The 15,115-nt window shown below is 55.1% G+C and overlaps 2 protein-coding genes across 2 annotated transcripts; both read left to right on the top strand.

Moving 5' to 3' along the window:
* Window positions 1-637: 637 nt before the first annotated feature.
* UV8b_03809 (uncharacterized protein) lies at window positions 638-5,260 on the top strand (the record flags this gene model as incomplete). Its single annotated transcript, XM_043141307.1, has 1 exon — window positions 638-5,260. One exon carries the CDS (start codon window positions 638-640, stop codon window positions 5,258-5,260), a length of 4,623 nt encoding a protein of 1,540 aa, XP_042997241.1.
* A 5,713-nt stretch (window positions 5,261-10,973) lies between these two features.
* UV8b_03808 (uncharacterized protein) lies at window positions 10,974-13,387 on the top strand (the record flags this gene model as incomplete). Its single annotated transcript, XM_043141306.1, has 4 exons — window positions 10,974-11,304; window positions 11,542-11,972; window positions 12,066-12,391; window positions 12,481-13,387. The coding sequence occupies 4 exons, from the start codon at window positions 10,974-10,976 to the stop codon at window positions 13,385-13,387; spliced, it is 1,995 nt and encodes a 664-aa protein (XP_042997240.1).
* Between the last annotated feature and the right edge of the window lie 1,728 nt (window positions 13,388-15,115).

Here is a 15,115-nt window from a genome sequence, read left to right as displayed (position 1 = left end):
GCGTTCCCCGTCCGTCCCACCGTGGCCCGCCGTCGAGAGGGGTGGGTGGCTCATGGATTGATTGATTGTAACGGTGGTCGATGGGTCACTGGAGGCAAATCACTGGACCAAGCCGAGCCCAACCGTTTTCTCCGCACGTCGGCGAAGCTATTTGCATGCATCCGAATAGTCAAACAAGCAATCCAAACAACCCAATCCAAACATGCAATCCAAATATCCAAACGGTGCGCGGCACGTGCTCTGCTGGTGCAAGCCCCCGCCACCTGGTGCCCATCCGCCAACGTATCCACTGCCAACTGCCGCCAGCCCCGCAAAAATCCCATCCACACCGCCTGCCACACGCAGTCCCCGCAAGGCGGCAAGGCAAGCAAAGCAAAGCAAAGCAAAGCCAGCCTTCTTAGCCTTGGTCGTGGACAACTCGGTCGGGTCACACAAACGAACCCGCACAACCGACGAAACCGACGCGACCCTCCATCGCCACCACCAAACCTCCATCCATCCCTTGGCACACCCCCCAAAAATGCATCAGCCGGGTCCTGCGACCAGGTTGCATGCCCTTTGTTTCTGCTGACGCCACGAACACATGACGTCGGTACCTGTCACCGCCCTTGCCTCCACGCAGCCATCCATATCCTCCATGGCTTCTCGACCGCCGATGGAGGAGACGCCCTCCGATGCTGCTGCGCCGACACCCATCGCTCAGCTGCGTCCCGACATTGACCATCCCGAGTCTCGCGTGGTGGACGGAGTGGTGACCATCACCTGGCCCTACAGCATCGTCACGCAATCCATCGCCTTCATCCTTGCCGACCATGACGTCCTGCTGCGACGCAACCGTGGCCAGCTCCGAGTCGAGTTTCGCGGCGCGTCAGGCCAAGCCCTCGCCGGCGCGAATCTCGGCGGTGGCGACGAGGTTCGAATCAGTCTAGACGGGGCTCGGTGGAGCGAATGCAACATGGCCGCCGGCTTGCCTGCCGGATCCCTGCAGTGGCAGCTGAATTTCACCGGCCGTCTGCTTCTGAAAATCCGCAAGCTTGGGTCTTTGGAAACCGAGTGCCTCGACATCAGCTCAGACGCCGGACCCGAAGAACCATCAGAACCATCAGAACCATCAGTAGCAGCTCCGGTCCCGCACTCCACGCCACCCCTCGGGGCTGTGCAGATCGACCCAAGGCCCCTTGACGCGACGTCGGTTCCATCCCAACCTCCATCGAACGTCGTGTCGAAACGATTGGCCTCCAGCGTATTCGAGGCAGACGAATACCCCTCGCCGGCTTTCCTGAAACGGGCAAGAGTCTCGTACGGATCGCTCTTTGAAGATGGGGCAGATCTCTTTGGAGACGATGACGTGAAGCAAAACAAGACCAGGCAAAAGTCTCGTTTAAGCATGGCCAATGCTGTTTGGAGATATAGCAGCAGGACACCGAGTCCAGAAGCCCAGCCGCAGCCCCGGTCGGAAAGCCCAAGAGTTGAAGATGCAGCCAGCCAAAACGCCATCAGGATTCCCCCCCCTGCTGCAACAGCGCCAGCGTCGAAACTGTCCGCCATGGTCGATGAGGGCTGCCAAACAACGCAAGGTCTGCCTTTTGATGCCTCCCTTTCCGTTTGGGCTTCTAGGGAGCCCCATTTTACGGACTCGACCGCACATGAACCACCCCTTGCGGCCAACGGGACCCGTGCTGAGCAGGGAACAGGCATGCAAACTCCATCTAGAACCCTCTTCGGCCCTCTGCAGGCGCCGCCACGCGAGTCTGGATCAATGCAAGAATCGCCGCCGTCTTCTCACGATATGGCGGCACACCCCGGTCATCACAGTTTCGGCTATGAATTACCAACTGTACAAGCCAGCGGACATGGAGTGCCCCCAACTGCAGCAGCTTCGATGATTACTTCGGCGCCAATCCTCGAAGCGCCTGCTGCGCCAACTTACCCAAGCATAGGCTTCCCAGAACATATTTATCCAGAACTTGATGCACATCATGACCCGAATTTGCAGTTTCTTGATATCGATGACACAAACCACATGCCTCGAACCATTCCTCACCCAACTCCAGTACTGTCGCGCGAAATGAACCAGATGAACTCTATAGCGTCTACTAGACACCCATTTACAGAAGACCCGATGATGGTAGAAAGCTCTCCTCCTCCGGAGAAGCAGTTCAACCAAGAGCAAGCAAGCTCGTCACTGGATTTCCAAGCCAAGGGCGCTGCTGACGAGGAGGTGCGATCGACAAACGTCGTCGCCCGTGAAGATGAGGAAGGGGAAGGGGAAGAAGAACAAGGGAGTGAGATGGAAGAAACAAGGTCAAGTGACAGGCTTTATTCAAGCTCTTATGACGATGGCGGTGACCTACAAGGCGAAGACTACGATTTGCGAAATTACGCCGATACTCGGGATGACGATGAATTGGAGTCGGATTCAGAAGAGTGGTCCGAAGCGGACGAAAGCGATGTAGAGAAGCAGGCCATGGAACCTGGTGAAGAACAGGACGAAGCCGACGACGAAGCATTGCGATATGAAGATCCGATTGGCGAACAAGCGCCGCCAAAAGGAGGTGAAGAGGGCGAAAGCTACGAGGACGAAGAAGAGCAAGGCTCCACAGATGTTGACCATGATGAATCAGCACATGGCCATGAGCAACAAGAGGAAGTCTACGAATTTATTGCAAGCAGACCCTCAGCAGGAATGGACAAAGAGCTTCCCTTGTCCGCAAATGAAGAACCAGTTTGTGAAGACCAATATGATGAAGAAGGCTATGACGAAGGTGACTTTGATGGTGAAGACGAATACGATGATGGCGAGGAATACGAGCAGGAGAATCAAAGAGAGGCGCCCTCGCTGCCATGTGCACCCAAAGAGCCAGTTTTCATCAGCCTGTTATCTGATTCGGAGGAAGAAGACGAAGCAGGAGCAGGAGCAGTAGCAGCACATGGAGACCCGGGAGAGGGGCCAATAGATGAAGATGACGAGCGAGCTGAAGCGGGAGAAGAAGAACAAGACGGGGAGGAGGAAGATGAAGAGAGCGAGCAAGAGAAAGTGGGAGCAGGCGAGCGAGACGAGCGAGACGGGGAGGGGGAAGATGGTGAAGAAGAAGAGCAAGAGGGAGAGGACGAGGTCGAGGTCGAGGAAGAGCGAGGTGAAGCAGAAGAAGGCGAAGAAGAAGAGTCTGAAGAAGAAGAAGAAGAAGAAGAAGAGGTTGTCGAAGACGAAGAAGAGGTTGTCAAAGACGAAGAAGAGGTTGTCGAAGACGAAGAAGAAGAGGTCGACGAGGACGAGGACGAGGACGAGAGTGAAGACGGAGGAAATCAAGGTCTGGACGCTGAATCGCTCGACGAAAAGTCGGCCAACGAGGAACCATTTACCCAAGACGGCGGCATCATACGAAGAAACGCACAGGAGGAACAGAGGCTAGCCAGCCACGACGAGCGGCCAGCTGCTGAACGGTCGGAGACCGCAGCCCATGATGCTGGTGACCTCGTCAGCGAGCAACCAATCGCCGACGTGCAAGGCAAGGACCATGAGGTCAACAAAGCACGCAGCGATGTGGATGCCATGGAAACGGAGGACGAGGCACAATGCCAGCCGGCCGAACAAGCCATCATCGCCAGGAACGATGTGGGCCGGGACTCTACGGTCAAGGAAATCATGCAGCATGTCACGACGGAAGACGAGCAAGGGGTGGCCGTGGCGTCTCCGGCGCCGGATCACGGCATGGACGAAGAAGCCGAGAGCAGTGCAAGCGCGTCTCAGGTGCAGACGGCATCCGCCAAGGAGAGCTTTGACGTCGACATGATGGACGCCCTGCCGGCCGGTGAGGGGGAGAAGCTGGCGGGTGCCAGCGGCGAGGAGACGGCCGAGGCGGAGGCACAGTCACGGCCAGCATGCGAGAATGATGCTGCTTCGGATGGAAACCGCGAGCTGACGGCTCGATCGGATACCCAACCGTTTCGCAAGGCCCGATCGCTTGACGGCGAACATGACGACGAGACGGACGACGAGACGGATGACGACGCCGCGGCGGGAGACCAAATCCTGAACGAACTCAGGGAGTATCAATCCCTCATAGTCCAAGATGCCAAAGACGGCAGCGAAGCCGCCGGTGGCCGGGCGGAAGAGCAAGCACCGGAGCCGGTGGAAGAATCATCGCAGGAACCCGACTTTCTCATCACCGTCATGTCGCTCCGCAGCCACTGCCAGTCTCATCGCAAGTCCCGCTCGGGCGACGGCGAATCTCCGAGCCCGCAACCCGGCGACCCCAGCTTGCTCCTCGCCCAAGCTCACGCCCAAGCCCAAGCCCAAGCCCAAGCCAGCCCTCCAGCACAAGCTGCCGGGCCTTCCGAACCACCAGAGGCTGTTGCCGAGTCTGTGCCCGAACCCGTGGTTGAACGAACCTCGCCGGCCATGCTGCGTGTCGCTCGCGGCACCAAGCCCGAGCAGCTCGACCCGAGCATTCCCCTCGCCAAAGCGTCCATTGAGACGGGCGCAAAAGCGGGCGAGCCTGCGACGCCTACGGTCCGCGTCACGCGCAGCATGACGGAACACTCGGAGCGGTCGGATACGCAAAGGACGGCCTCCCCTATCGCTATTGAAACCCGAGCCTCTAGACGACTAGCCACTCCCGAAACTCGGCCTCCTCAGAGCCAGCGAGACGAGCGTGGCGAGCGCGATTTCGCCCTGCAGTCACCATCATCCGTCTGCGGCTCCTTCACCGAAGACGAGTCCCTGGCTGCCCTTCGGAGACAGTTGACGAAGCATGTTCGGACCAAGCTACCTGATTTCCTGTGCCTCCGGTCCCTGCGGACTTGTCTCAACAAAACGGCCGACATCCTGGCCGTCGCCACGTCCACACCTCCGCAGCCCCATCGACCCAAGCACGGCCCCCGAGACTACATGCTCGAGCTGACGCTTACAGACCCGTCCTCCGCCCCGTCCGGCATCAGCGTCGGCCACGTGTTCAGACCTCACCAGGCTTCACTGCCTGTCGTCCGCATGGGAGACGTGGTGCTTCTCCGCAGGGTACAGGTAGTTTCGGTGAAAGGACGAGGGTTTGGGGTCCGCGTGACCGACGCATCAGCGTGGGCAGTTTTTGAGCAAGGCGATGAGGAGATGCTCCCGCAAATCAAGGGTCCTCCTGTGGAAGTGGCCGCTGAGGAGGTTGAGTACGCGGCAGGGTTGCGCAAATGGTGGGCTGCGCTAGACGACAAGGCCCTGGCGAGGATTGAGAAGGCTACGCGAAAGCTTCACGCAGGTCAAGAGTGAGTGAGCAGGGCAGGGCAGTGCAGTGCAGTGCAGTCGTGTCTTGACGCGTTTGGCCTCGCCCACGGCGAAGTGGCATCACCCCTGTAAATGGAAACAAAGTTGGGCAAGGTGAAGAAACAGCGACGAGCTAGGGATCAGTGCGATGCGGGGAATTCACCAGGGAGTTGTTCGCACAATGTAACTAGCTGGCCACTAGATGCCCGGTTCCGTCAGATGTTGGCTGTTGGCTGTTGGCTGTCGAGTGGTTCCGGGGTTCTGGCTCATGTGGCGGTATGAGAATGACTCTGAGCAGCAATGACAAAGAACATGTGACATGACGAGATTTGGTAACCATCCGCCAGGCCCAATTCCAGGGAAGGCTACAGTAGACTGGCACTATCGCGCTCGGTGCAGATTGACGGCTGTTCCAGGTGGTGGTTGTGAGCGCGGCGGGCTCGGCATCCGTGATCTAGTCGAAAAGCTTCATCGACCCAGGACAACAACCACGGCGCGGGGGGGCCGGGTGACCCGAGCCAAGCGACTGGCTACGTTGACAAGCACAGCAAGGGTGGTACATGGTAGGGACGCTGCGATGTAGCCCCGAAACACAACGTGTACTACTCCAGAAAAAAAACCAGATGAGCCTAAAAAGATGATGATCCCTGAACCCATCAAGCGGGAGTGTAGATGATCGCAATGATTGAGGGGGAGAGCCTCAGGGAGAGCCGTGGTCAACGTGAGATGCTGGACACGTCACGCGCTGCCCACCTACTCCGATGGCCGGGACGCTGGACGTTGGACATTGGACGCGGGACGCGGGACGCTGGGATGGGGGAGAGTTCGGGACGGAGTCTGCAATGTATCAGCGGGAGCGCCTGGGAGCGGGCGTCCCATTGCGTTTGATGTCATTACTCGGAATAGTTACGTTCTCGGAACGTGGACGGTTATTTTGCCGTTTCGTCGTCTCCGACGATGTGTGTGAGTGTGTGAGTGAGTGTGTGTGTGAGTGAGTGTGTGTGTGAGTGAGTGTGTGTGTGTGTGTGTGTGTGTTTTCTTCTTCTTCCACAGCCATGGGCCTCACAAGATACGAGCGTGGTGAGCAAAAGATGCTGCGCAAAGGCCGCACCGAATGGCTCCAGCGTGCAGACGAGACATGCCGTCGTGTTCAGCAGAGCATGAATTGTTTACCATGGCTGCTGATAAGACGAGTCAGTCGGGTGGAAGTTGCCCCGGGGTCATTCTCATGTCACGGAAAGCCAACGTTTCCTTTTTTTTTTTTTTTTTTTTTTTTTTTTTGCTTTGCAAAGCAAGACAAAATGTCGGCAAATTTGGTGATGTCGGCGGGCTTCTCGGTTCCGAAAAAAAGAAAAAAGAAAAATCAGCACTGGTAGCGTGGGACAACACTGAGAGCACAGAGCAAGTGCCAACGGATGGCAAACACAAAAGCGAGTCTGGCCGTGACGCAACTCATCCGCCTGCCCCCAAGGGTTGAGAAAGATTGTGGTACATGCAATCCGTGGTATGTATGTATGTACAATCTGCGGCACAATGCGGGCTTTGTCTAGAAAATGCCCAGCGAGAAACAGGCTGAGCCTGTCGCCGTAGCAGTGGTATTATCGACCGTACGGATCACGTAGGGAGAACGGAGAACGGAGAACGGAGAACGGAGAACGGAGAATGGCGGAGGGAAAGAAAATAACTTGTCGCATCAAGCTTTGCTGCAAGTTTTTTTTTTTCGGCGTTGGAAGCTTTGTTGAAACGACCAAGCAAGCACAAACGTTGGAATGGATTTATGAGACAAATCTCGGATGTCGGCAAACTGCGACAAGGTCGGCTGCCCAGGCGGTGCGAGCTTATTCTGGTGAAGCTCACACACATCGAGGTTCAGCGGGCGGAGCGAGGCGCCGCTGGTTGGCTGATGAGTTTTGTCGTTTCTGTTCCTGTTCCTGGGGATCCATCTCCGACCCCATCGTTTCCATGTTGGGGACGGCCGTTGTCACGTCGTCTTGTCAGGGGGCGGGGGGCGGGGGGCGCCGTTGAAACCTGATTCCGACGAGAGGAAGGGGGAAGGGGGGCGGCCTGATTCAGGCTTCGGGGGAAATCGGAACCTTGGCAGCTGAATCCATCGATTCCATCCTGCAAGAGCAGCTCGGCCCACTCCCGATGGGCACGATATTTGGGACATTTTAAAGCTTGTACTCGGTACGAGTGCGGACTGTCCTGCCACAGATGGATGGCGTAAACGCCCGGGATGTGACAGAGCCCTTGCACGGGTTGACGATTGCGGTGCTTCAAAGTTCAAACTCGGTTCCGTCTCACGCGACAGTGAGACAGACATTGGCCCTCTTGGCTGCTCCAACATGGGAAAGCAGGCCTTGGCTGTTAATGCACCTCTTCGATGCGAAGCGTCCTGGGCTGCTGGCCGGCGGTGGAGCTCTGATTTGCCGTCCTTCTCCAATGCGACCTCCTGGGATGAAAACATTGGTAGACAAATGCAAGACGTGCCCGGCGACGCTCTCAGGATTGGTGGCCCTGTACAGCAAAGAATGAATGGGCCGGCAATGTTCGATTTTTCCTGTCTTTTTTCTTTTTTTCTTTTTTCGCTTTGCGAACAACTCTGGCGGCACGGCAAACGGAGGCATGAGTCGTAAAACGGCGCCCCAACCACCATGAACTAACTGTGCCTATGCCCACTTTTGTTGGTGCTCCAGAGTCCGCCAGCCGTCGGTTCTGCTTTTTCGGTATTTTGCTTTTCCGCCCGCCATCCGTCAACAAGGATCAGACAAGGGTCAGGTCGGATTCCAAAAGGTTCTTTGCCGCGTTTACGGAGGTAATCCATGTTGCTGTGCTGCTTGGCTGCTTGCTGTACGGAATACAGAATACGGAATACGGAGGATGTAAAACGTGGTAAATGTCCAGGCAGAGAGGCAGGTTGACGGGCGCTCCTTCCTGCTCCTTCTGCTCCTTCCTGTTCCTGCCTGTTCCTTCCTGTTCCTGCGCGTTCCTGCGCGAGGGTCTTTGCCACCCACGCCAGACACCAAATCTTCTCTTCTGTAATTCACTTTAATTCTCTGTAACTTGGGATTGATCGGTTGATGCTCTGATGACTGATGGATGCCCTTTCGTATCTCGTCATCTTATTCGAGGCCACGCCAGCGCCCCCACCCGCAGGGGACAGTCTCGCGTAGGAGGACATCAGGGCTAAGTCTGGAGTCTGGAGTCTGCCTGCCCCCGTGTCCACTAACTCGTGTTCTCCCAACGAGGCCAAGAAGAATGAAGCTCCAGACGGAAGCTTGCGGCGATGCTTATTTTTTTTTTCCCCCCCGATTTACGAACGCCAACGTCAGCCCCCCAACTATCCGACTGTACCTGGCCTGCTCGATGCCTGATGCAACGATCCCTGCTCTAAAGCTCTGGGAAGGGTGGGAAGGGGAGGAGGGGGGGAGGGCTTATTGACTCGCCTGGTGGTGTGTCATTGCAACCTGCGGGCGCCACCCCTCCTGACAGCCTGATTCGTTCATGGAATAGTGCTCGACAATTACAGAGACCAAACAAAATCTCCCACGGTACACGGTACAAGTCCAGCAGGGCAGCCGCAAGCTAAGAGAGCAAACAGCTTCACCGACTTGACAAAGCAGAAGGAAAGGGGAACACCAAAAAAAAAAAAAAAAGCAGTTTGCCGTCATAGGCCAGTTGACCTTTGCTGCATGCCGAAGCAGCTAGCTGGCAACGGCAGGTCAGGCACCAGGCTGAAACTCGGTGGCTGCGATATTACTAGCTTCTCGGGACAGACTCGGGAAATGCAACCCCCAAGGTCGACAGGCAGGTAGCGGCGTCCAGGGGATCAAGTCTCGTCACCGTCAGCGTAACCAAGCAAAAACCGAATGTATACAACATCAAGGCAAATACCCAAAAGCTACCAGCCCGGAGCAACTCCGACGCTGACGCTGGCGCGGGCCATCCGTCTCGCAAAGTCGTCTTTCGTATCACCGAGGCGCCACTCCGTCGTGGTTACTTCCGCGGGTCGGGCAAAGTCGGGGGCCGCCTTAAAATCTGGGCTCCCATTTCTGTCCAGGATTATATTGTGACAATTTATTCTGTATATTATACACAATCCCCGCCAACAAGGCTTGTTAGCCCCAACAACTAAACTCAACAGCAGCAGCCAAAGTTCCAGACAAACTGAATGCCGGTCCGTCTGGGTTAGGTTAAGGCTTTCTTTCTACTCCGTACACCCGTGCAAGTGCACACATCGTGTCAATTCCAAATACTAAACATGCCACCCTTGGGGTGAGGACATGCCGAGACTCTCCTGGATACCTGGATACCTGGATACCTGCCTACCTACTCCCTAGGCGCGGGCTACCCAAGTTGTCGGCAATTCGACATGACGGCGTGCATTGCCGACAGCTTGAGGCCTTGCATGTATCTACAGCAACAATGATTCTGTGCGCCCGGTGTAGACAGACACGGAGAAGCGTGCGGACTGGTGGATTGTCTCTTTTTGGTCCTCGAATCGCTTGAAAATGTTGCGCTACGGACCTACCGAGCGCCCTACTGACTAACGAGTCTGGCTGGTCCCTCGCGACTTTTCGTTTAATTGCCTCAGTACTCCGTATGTACATGCACTACTTGCTACTAATTTTACATTCAATCCCTCCACCTTTTTTTCATTGTTTTTTTTTTTTTATTTAATTTTTTTTGTGGATTTTGTGTTGTCCTTTCGTGAACGTCTAGTCTAGTCTGGCTCTCCAGAGAAAGAAACGTCGTCACCCAATAGGTACTTGCACCAGACAAGTTCCCCCATTCAGACCTCGCAAAACGAAAAAAAAAAAAAAAAAAAAAAAAAAAAAAAAAAAGCTACAAGTCATGGACGGAAGATTCATCCAAGGTAGCCATGCAGGGGCAGTTGTCCACATTCCGTCCTCTCTATCCGTACCTCTTCCGAGTACTTGGCCTTTCCCCATGACGCATTGTTAGTCATTCATCATCTCCACACACCAACACCGGCACCGGCACCGGCACCGGCACCGACCCAAACAGCCTCCCAGGTATCGTTTCCTTCGCTCAGGTACTTTGACCGTTCCGTCCATCGGCCCCCATGCACAAGTCCCCCCCCCCCCCCCCCCCCCCCCTCCGGTTTCCATATCGCAGCCCGCCAGCTTCGCTTTGCAATTCCTTCGTCAGTTCTGGCCTGCGTCCATTTCAAGCCTTTATAGATCGATCTGAGAACCTGGCCACACAAGCAAGGCAGCATTTACTTGCCCGCCCCTCCCCTCCCCCAAAGTCTTCCTGACAGGCCCCCGGTGGATCCCCGGTTCTCGTCCCTCCTTCACTCCACTTATCGTCGTCGTGTGTTTTTGCGCCTTTCGTCTCCGTTATCCCTCGGTTTTCTCTGCCTCGCATGTATCCGCAACGTCTTTCCACCTGGCTCGGGTGTTCTTGGGTTCGTTTCGGTGGCGGACCTTGTTTCCCCGGATTGTTATTTAGTCGCCTTTCCCTTTCCCGACGCTCTGCTGTCGCCCCCCAGGACCCAACCGTTTCGAAGACAAGAGCGTTTGTTGCCTCCGCCGCTCTCCGTCAGCGTTACCCTGCTTCTTCCGTGTCTTTTTCTTCGTCAGCTGCCACATCAACTGTCGCTGCTGCTGCTGCTGCTGCTGCTACTTCTTTGGCCCCCCCTTCCTCAGTTTCTTCCTGCTCCTCTTTTCTCTCCTCTCCCTCCACATCTTTGCCAATGGCGTCTCCGAAAAGTTCTGAAAGCTCAGACGCGTCAACGCCTCGGTCATCTTCACCATCGTCGTCCGTTAGCTCAGGTCGTTCCACCCATACATCTGTATCTGATAAGTCCATGTTCACATCTGGCCGCAGGCTTACCTACTTGAACCCCATGTCAACCGTCAACGTCTCGGCCATCGAAGAAGCAATGAAAATGGCGGCCCTTGACCAGCATCGCGGCTACGTCAAGGACACCTGTAGCGCGGTCCAGCAATCCCGCAAAACCCAGTACATCTCCCAGACATGTGCTGCTGGCTACCAAATCATCCGCGAGCCTCTCTGGAACAAGGGTAGGTAAAAACTCCCAACACCACTTTTGCCCTAGTTCGAGCTTTGAATCCGCAAGCGTCAAACGCTTCTCTATTCCGGTAGATGCTTGGTGTTGTCTTGTTCAGCAAATCAAATGCCGGCTGCATCCTGCTGTATGCGGAGTCAGCTTCCGCTGGGCTTAGGGCTTGGATTATTTTTACTAACAAGCTCGCCCTTTTGCGTTCTCGTTTTTTTTTTTTTTTTTTTTTTTTTTGCAGGTCTTTCTTTTACTCCAGAGGAGCGTGTTAGCAAAAACCTCACCGGTCTCCTGCCCCATGCCATGGAGAGCCTTCAAACTCAGTGCGCCAGAGCGATGAAGATGATCCAAACCCGTCAAACCAACCTTGACAAGTATCTTTATCTGTCAAATCTCAAGGACCACAACGTTGACTTGTTTTATCGACTCCTGATGGACAATGTACGCGAGCTCATGCCTCTGGTTTATACACCTACCATTGGTGACGTCTGTTTGCAATACTCCAGCATCTACACCCGCCCAGAAGCATTGTACATCTCCATTAAGCAAAAAACGTCGATTCGCACCATGCTGAGAAACTGGCCCTGCTCGGATCCAGAGATTTGTGTCGTCACCGATGGATCTCGTATCCTGGGACTGGGTGATCTGGGTATGAACGGCGTGGGCATCTCCGTAAGCACAACGCAGATCCCAGACCAAGACATGACTCAATACTGTCCATCATCCGATTGGCCTTGCTGACCCCCTGCCCCCCTCCCGGAACAGATTGGAAAACTCGCCTTGTACACCGCCGCCGCAGGCATACATCCCGCAAAGACTTTGCCCATCGTCTTGGATTGCGGCACCAATAGCGAGGCCAATCTCAAGGACCCTCTGTATCTAGGTCTCAGACAGAAGCGGCCGTCCGTAGAGGTGCAACTAGAGTTCATGGACGAATTCATGGAAGCTGTGAAAGAAGTTTATCCCAACATGGTTGTGCAGTTTGAAGACTTTGAGAGCGAAAAGGCATTTAGATATCTAGATCGCTACAGAAGTAGCCATCGTGCCTTCAATGACGATATTCAAGGCACTGGTGCCGTTGTCCTTGGCGGGTACGTTCTCTCGAAAGAAATCCTCTGCGCCAAAACGAGACAGCCGTCACCATGCAGACCATGGGCATCTCGTACTGACATGCCACTAGGTACATTGGGGCCGTGAACCTGTCGGGTGTTCCTATCGAAGAACAGCGTCTGGTCTTCATGGGTGCGGGCTCCGCCGGTGTTGGCGTGGCTAAGCAGCTCGTTGAGTACTACACCCGACGAGGCTTCTCAGAAGCGGACGCCCGTGATAAGTTTTGGCTCGTTGACACCAAGGGTCTCGTTACCAAAGACCGCGGTGACAAGTTGGCGGAGCACAAGAAGTACTTTGCTCGTACCGACAACAACGGCCAGCAGTTTCGCACTTTGGAAGAGGTCATTGAGTACGTCAAGCCGAGCGCCCTGGTTGGCCTCGCTGCCACGTTTGGTATTTTCACCGAGTCCATAGTCCGAGCCCTCAAGGCTTCTGTTGACGCGGGCGGTGCGGGCCGCCGACCGATCCTGTTCCCTCTCAGCAATCCCTTGACCAAAGCCGAGTGCACATTCGAGCAGGCGGTGCAATGGACCGAGGGCTCTGTCATCTTTGCCTCTGGATCTCCGTTCCAGTCCTTCTCCGTCAAGGTTGGGGGCGAAGTTGGTGAGATGACGTATTACCCGAACCAGGGAAACAACGTATACGTATTTCCAGGCCTGGGTCTGGGTGCCATTCTATCCAAAGCCTCCCGTGTCACAGACAATATGGTGTATACCTCGGCAGAGGCGTTGGCGGGTTCGCTGAACGCCGAGGAGATTCAAAGAGGGTTGATTTACCCGCGCATTGAGCGTGTCCGTGACGCCAGCATCAACGTTGCCAGAGAAGTGATGAAGGCGGCTAGACGAGATGGAGTGTCAGAACTGCCCGACAAGTATTGGCACGAGTGGGAAGAATGGGGCGATGTTGCCCTCAACGCCTTCATCAAGCAGCAAACTTACAACCCAATGTGTTTTACCGATGCTCGCGGCCGACTGTAGGACGCCACCTGCAAGGTGAGAGAATGTTTGATGGGACCAAGTCGTCAAGACTCGGTAATAAAGCTGGAGAATTGAAGAAATTGATGAGCTGCCAGAGTGATTAAGGAGGAGGGTCTGGCACGACCTCATCTTGTGCAAAGAAAATAGGGATGTGGGAAGTTGAACAAGGAATTGGATGTGGATATCCATAAGGCGTTTTATGAAATTGAAATCCAGCGCTCCAACGTGGGCAGTGTTGGCATTTGTGTGCTTTTTTTGCTATTCCGTGTCATTGTCGGATGATTCAATGTTGCCGAATCAATAACCAAGACCCACGTAATCTGGCCATGAAATTGCAACGCAACGCGAGGTGCAAAGGTTTGTTGTGTAAAACTTGGACATTGCATTGCGAATCGAGAGGCATGGAAAAGAGCGTTGGTGATACGGTACAGCAACTGGTCGGTGTTGTTAAAGGCGAAGCTCCGGATGCGAATGCACCCATCTTCTCGATATGTGACGCGAGGAAGTCAATGGGGACATGATGATGGAAGAGTCAAGCAACAAAGCTTGGCTCCGCTATGCAGTGTTGTCAAGCTCCGAGATCAAGGTTGGTTCAAGGTGTTGAATGTGAGGGTGACGGCATGAGCAACTTTATCCCGTGGCTTGAATAACTGTGCTGGGTCATGCGGCGTAGGCGTAGTAAGAGGAACCATCTCGAGATGGAAAAGACGGAACAAGACGAGGCAGTGAAATATGGGGGGGGGGGTTGTTTCGGTAAAGCCAGGAGGAGGTAGTTTTGAGGAAGCAGGAATATGGCTGGACAAGATGACTTTGCAGGTTACAGGCAGGCAGGTTATTTGCTGTGTTGCACCTTCACTCCACGCTTCCTTCCCTCCCTCCATCTTCCCTCTTCCCTTGGGAGGGGGTGGAGGAGTTGGCTCGGTGATAGGTTCGGAGACCGACATGTCCTTCCGAGCGTCGGCTATCGACGGGGGGAGGGGGAGGGGGGGCCTCGGGTACCGAGAGGCAAAACATTCAGCACCCCCTGCGACAAGGCTGATGGACTCGAATCATTCCATTGCTTTCCCGCACCGCCGCACAGCCGCACAGCCGCACAGCCGCACAGCGGTTCCGGGGTGGAGAGTGCATCGGAAGCCGGCATATGGTGGGGGAACCGCACGAGTCAGGCTGTCAGCCGTCACGGTAGCAAAAGCGCGACGTTTCGAGAGTTGATTTCCAACCGTCGACGGGTAAGGACTTGGGTGCCCCTTTTTTTTCTCTCTTTTTTTTTTTTTTTTTTTTTTTTTTTCGACGGAACTGAGGGTAATGTTAGGTAGATGCTTGCCTAGATGGGTAACCGGTCATCGGTGACCGGTAGTCGGTAGCCGATAGCTACCGATTTGACCGCCTTTGAGGCTTTCTCTGGCGAGTAAACGATGTCGCGTGCCAACGAGCCTGGGTTCTATTTCTTCAATTTAAGCTTGAGGATTTACTTGCCCTGCTCGCTATAGAAGCCCCCCGGGAGAAATTTTCGGGTGCAGCGCCACCGAGACCCGCAGTTGCATTGGAATCACGCAGCCTCAGGGGTTCCAAGTCCAGCTGGATATTCTCGAATGTCGGGATTCCCGCGACCGTCTGAGACTTCCTACGGCCAGGCTTTGCCCTTTGCCCTCCCGGGACATTGAATCTGGAGTGACCTGATATGTACAGTTCCGCCATGTTCATTCTCGTACAAAGTTCCCAGTCTTG

This window comes from Ustilaginoidea virens, chromosome 3 (assembly GCF_000687475.1).
Source record: "Ustilaginoidea virens chromosome 3, complete sequence".
In the NCBI taxonomy this organism is placed as follows: domain Eukaryota; kingdom Fungi; phylum Ascomycota; class Sordariomycetes; order Hypocreales; family Clavicipitaceae; genus Ustilaginoidea; species Ustilaginoidea virens.
This window is presented reverse-complemented; position numbering and strand designations above follow the sequence as displayed.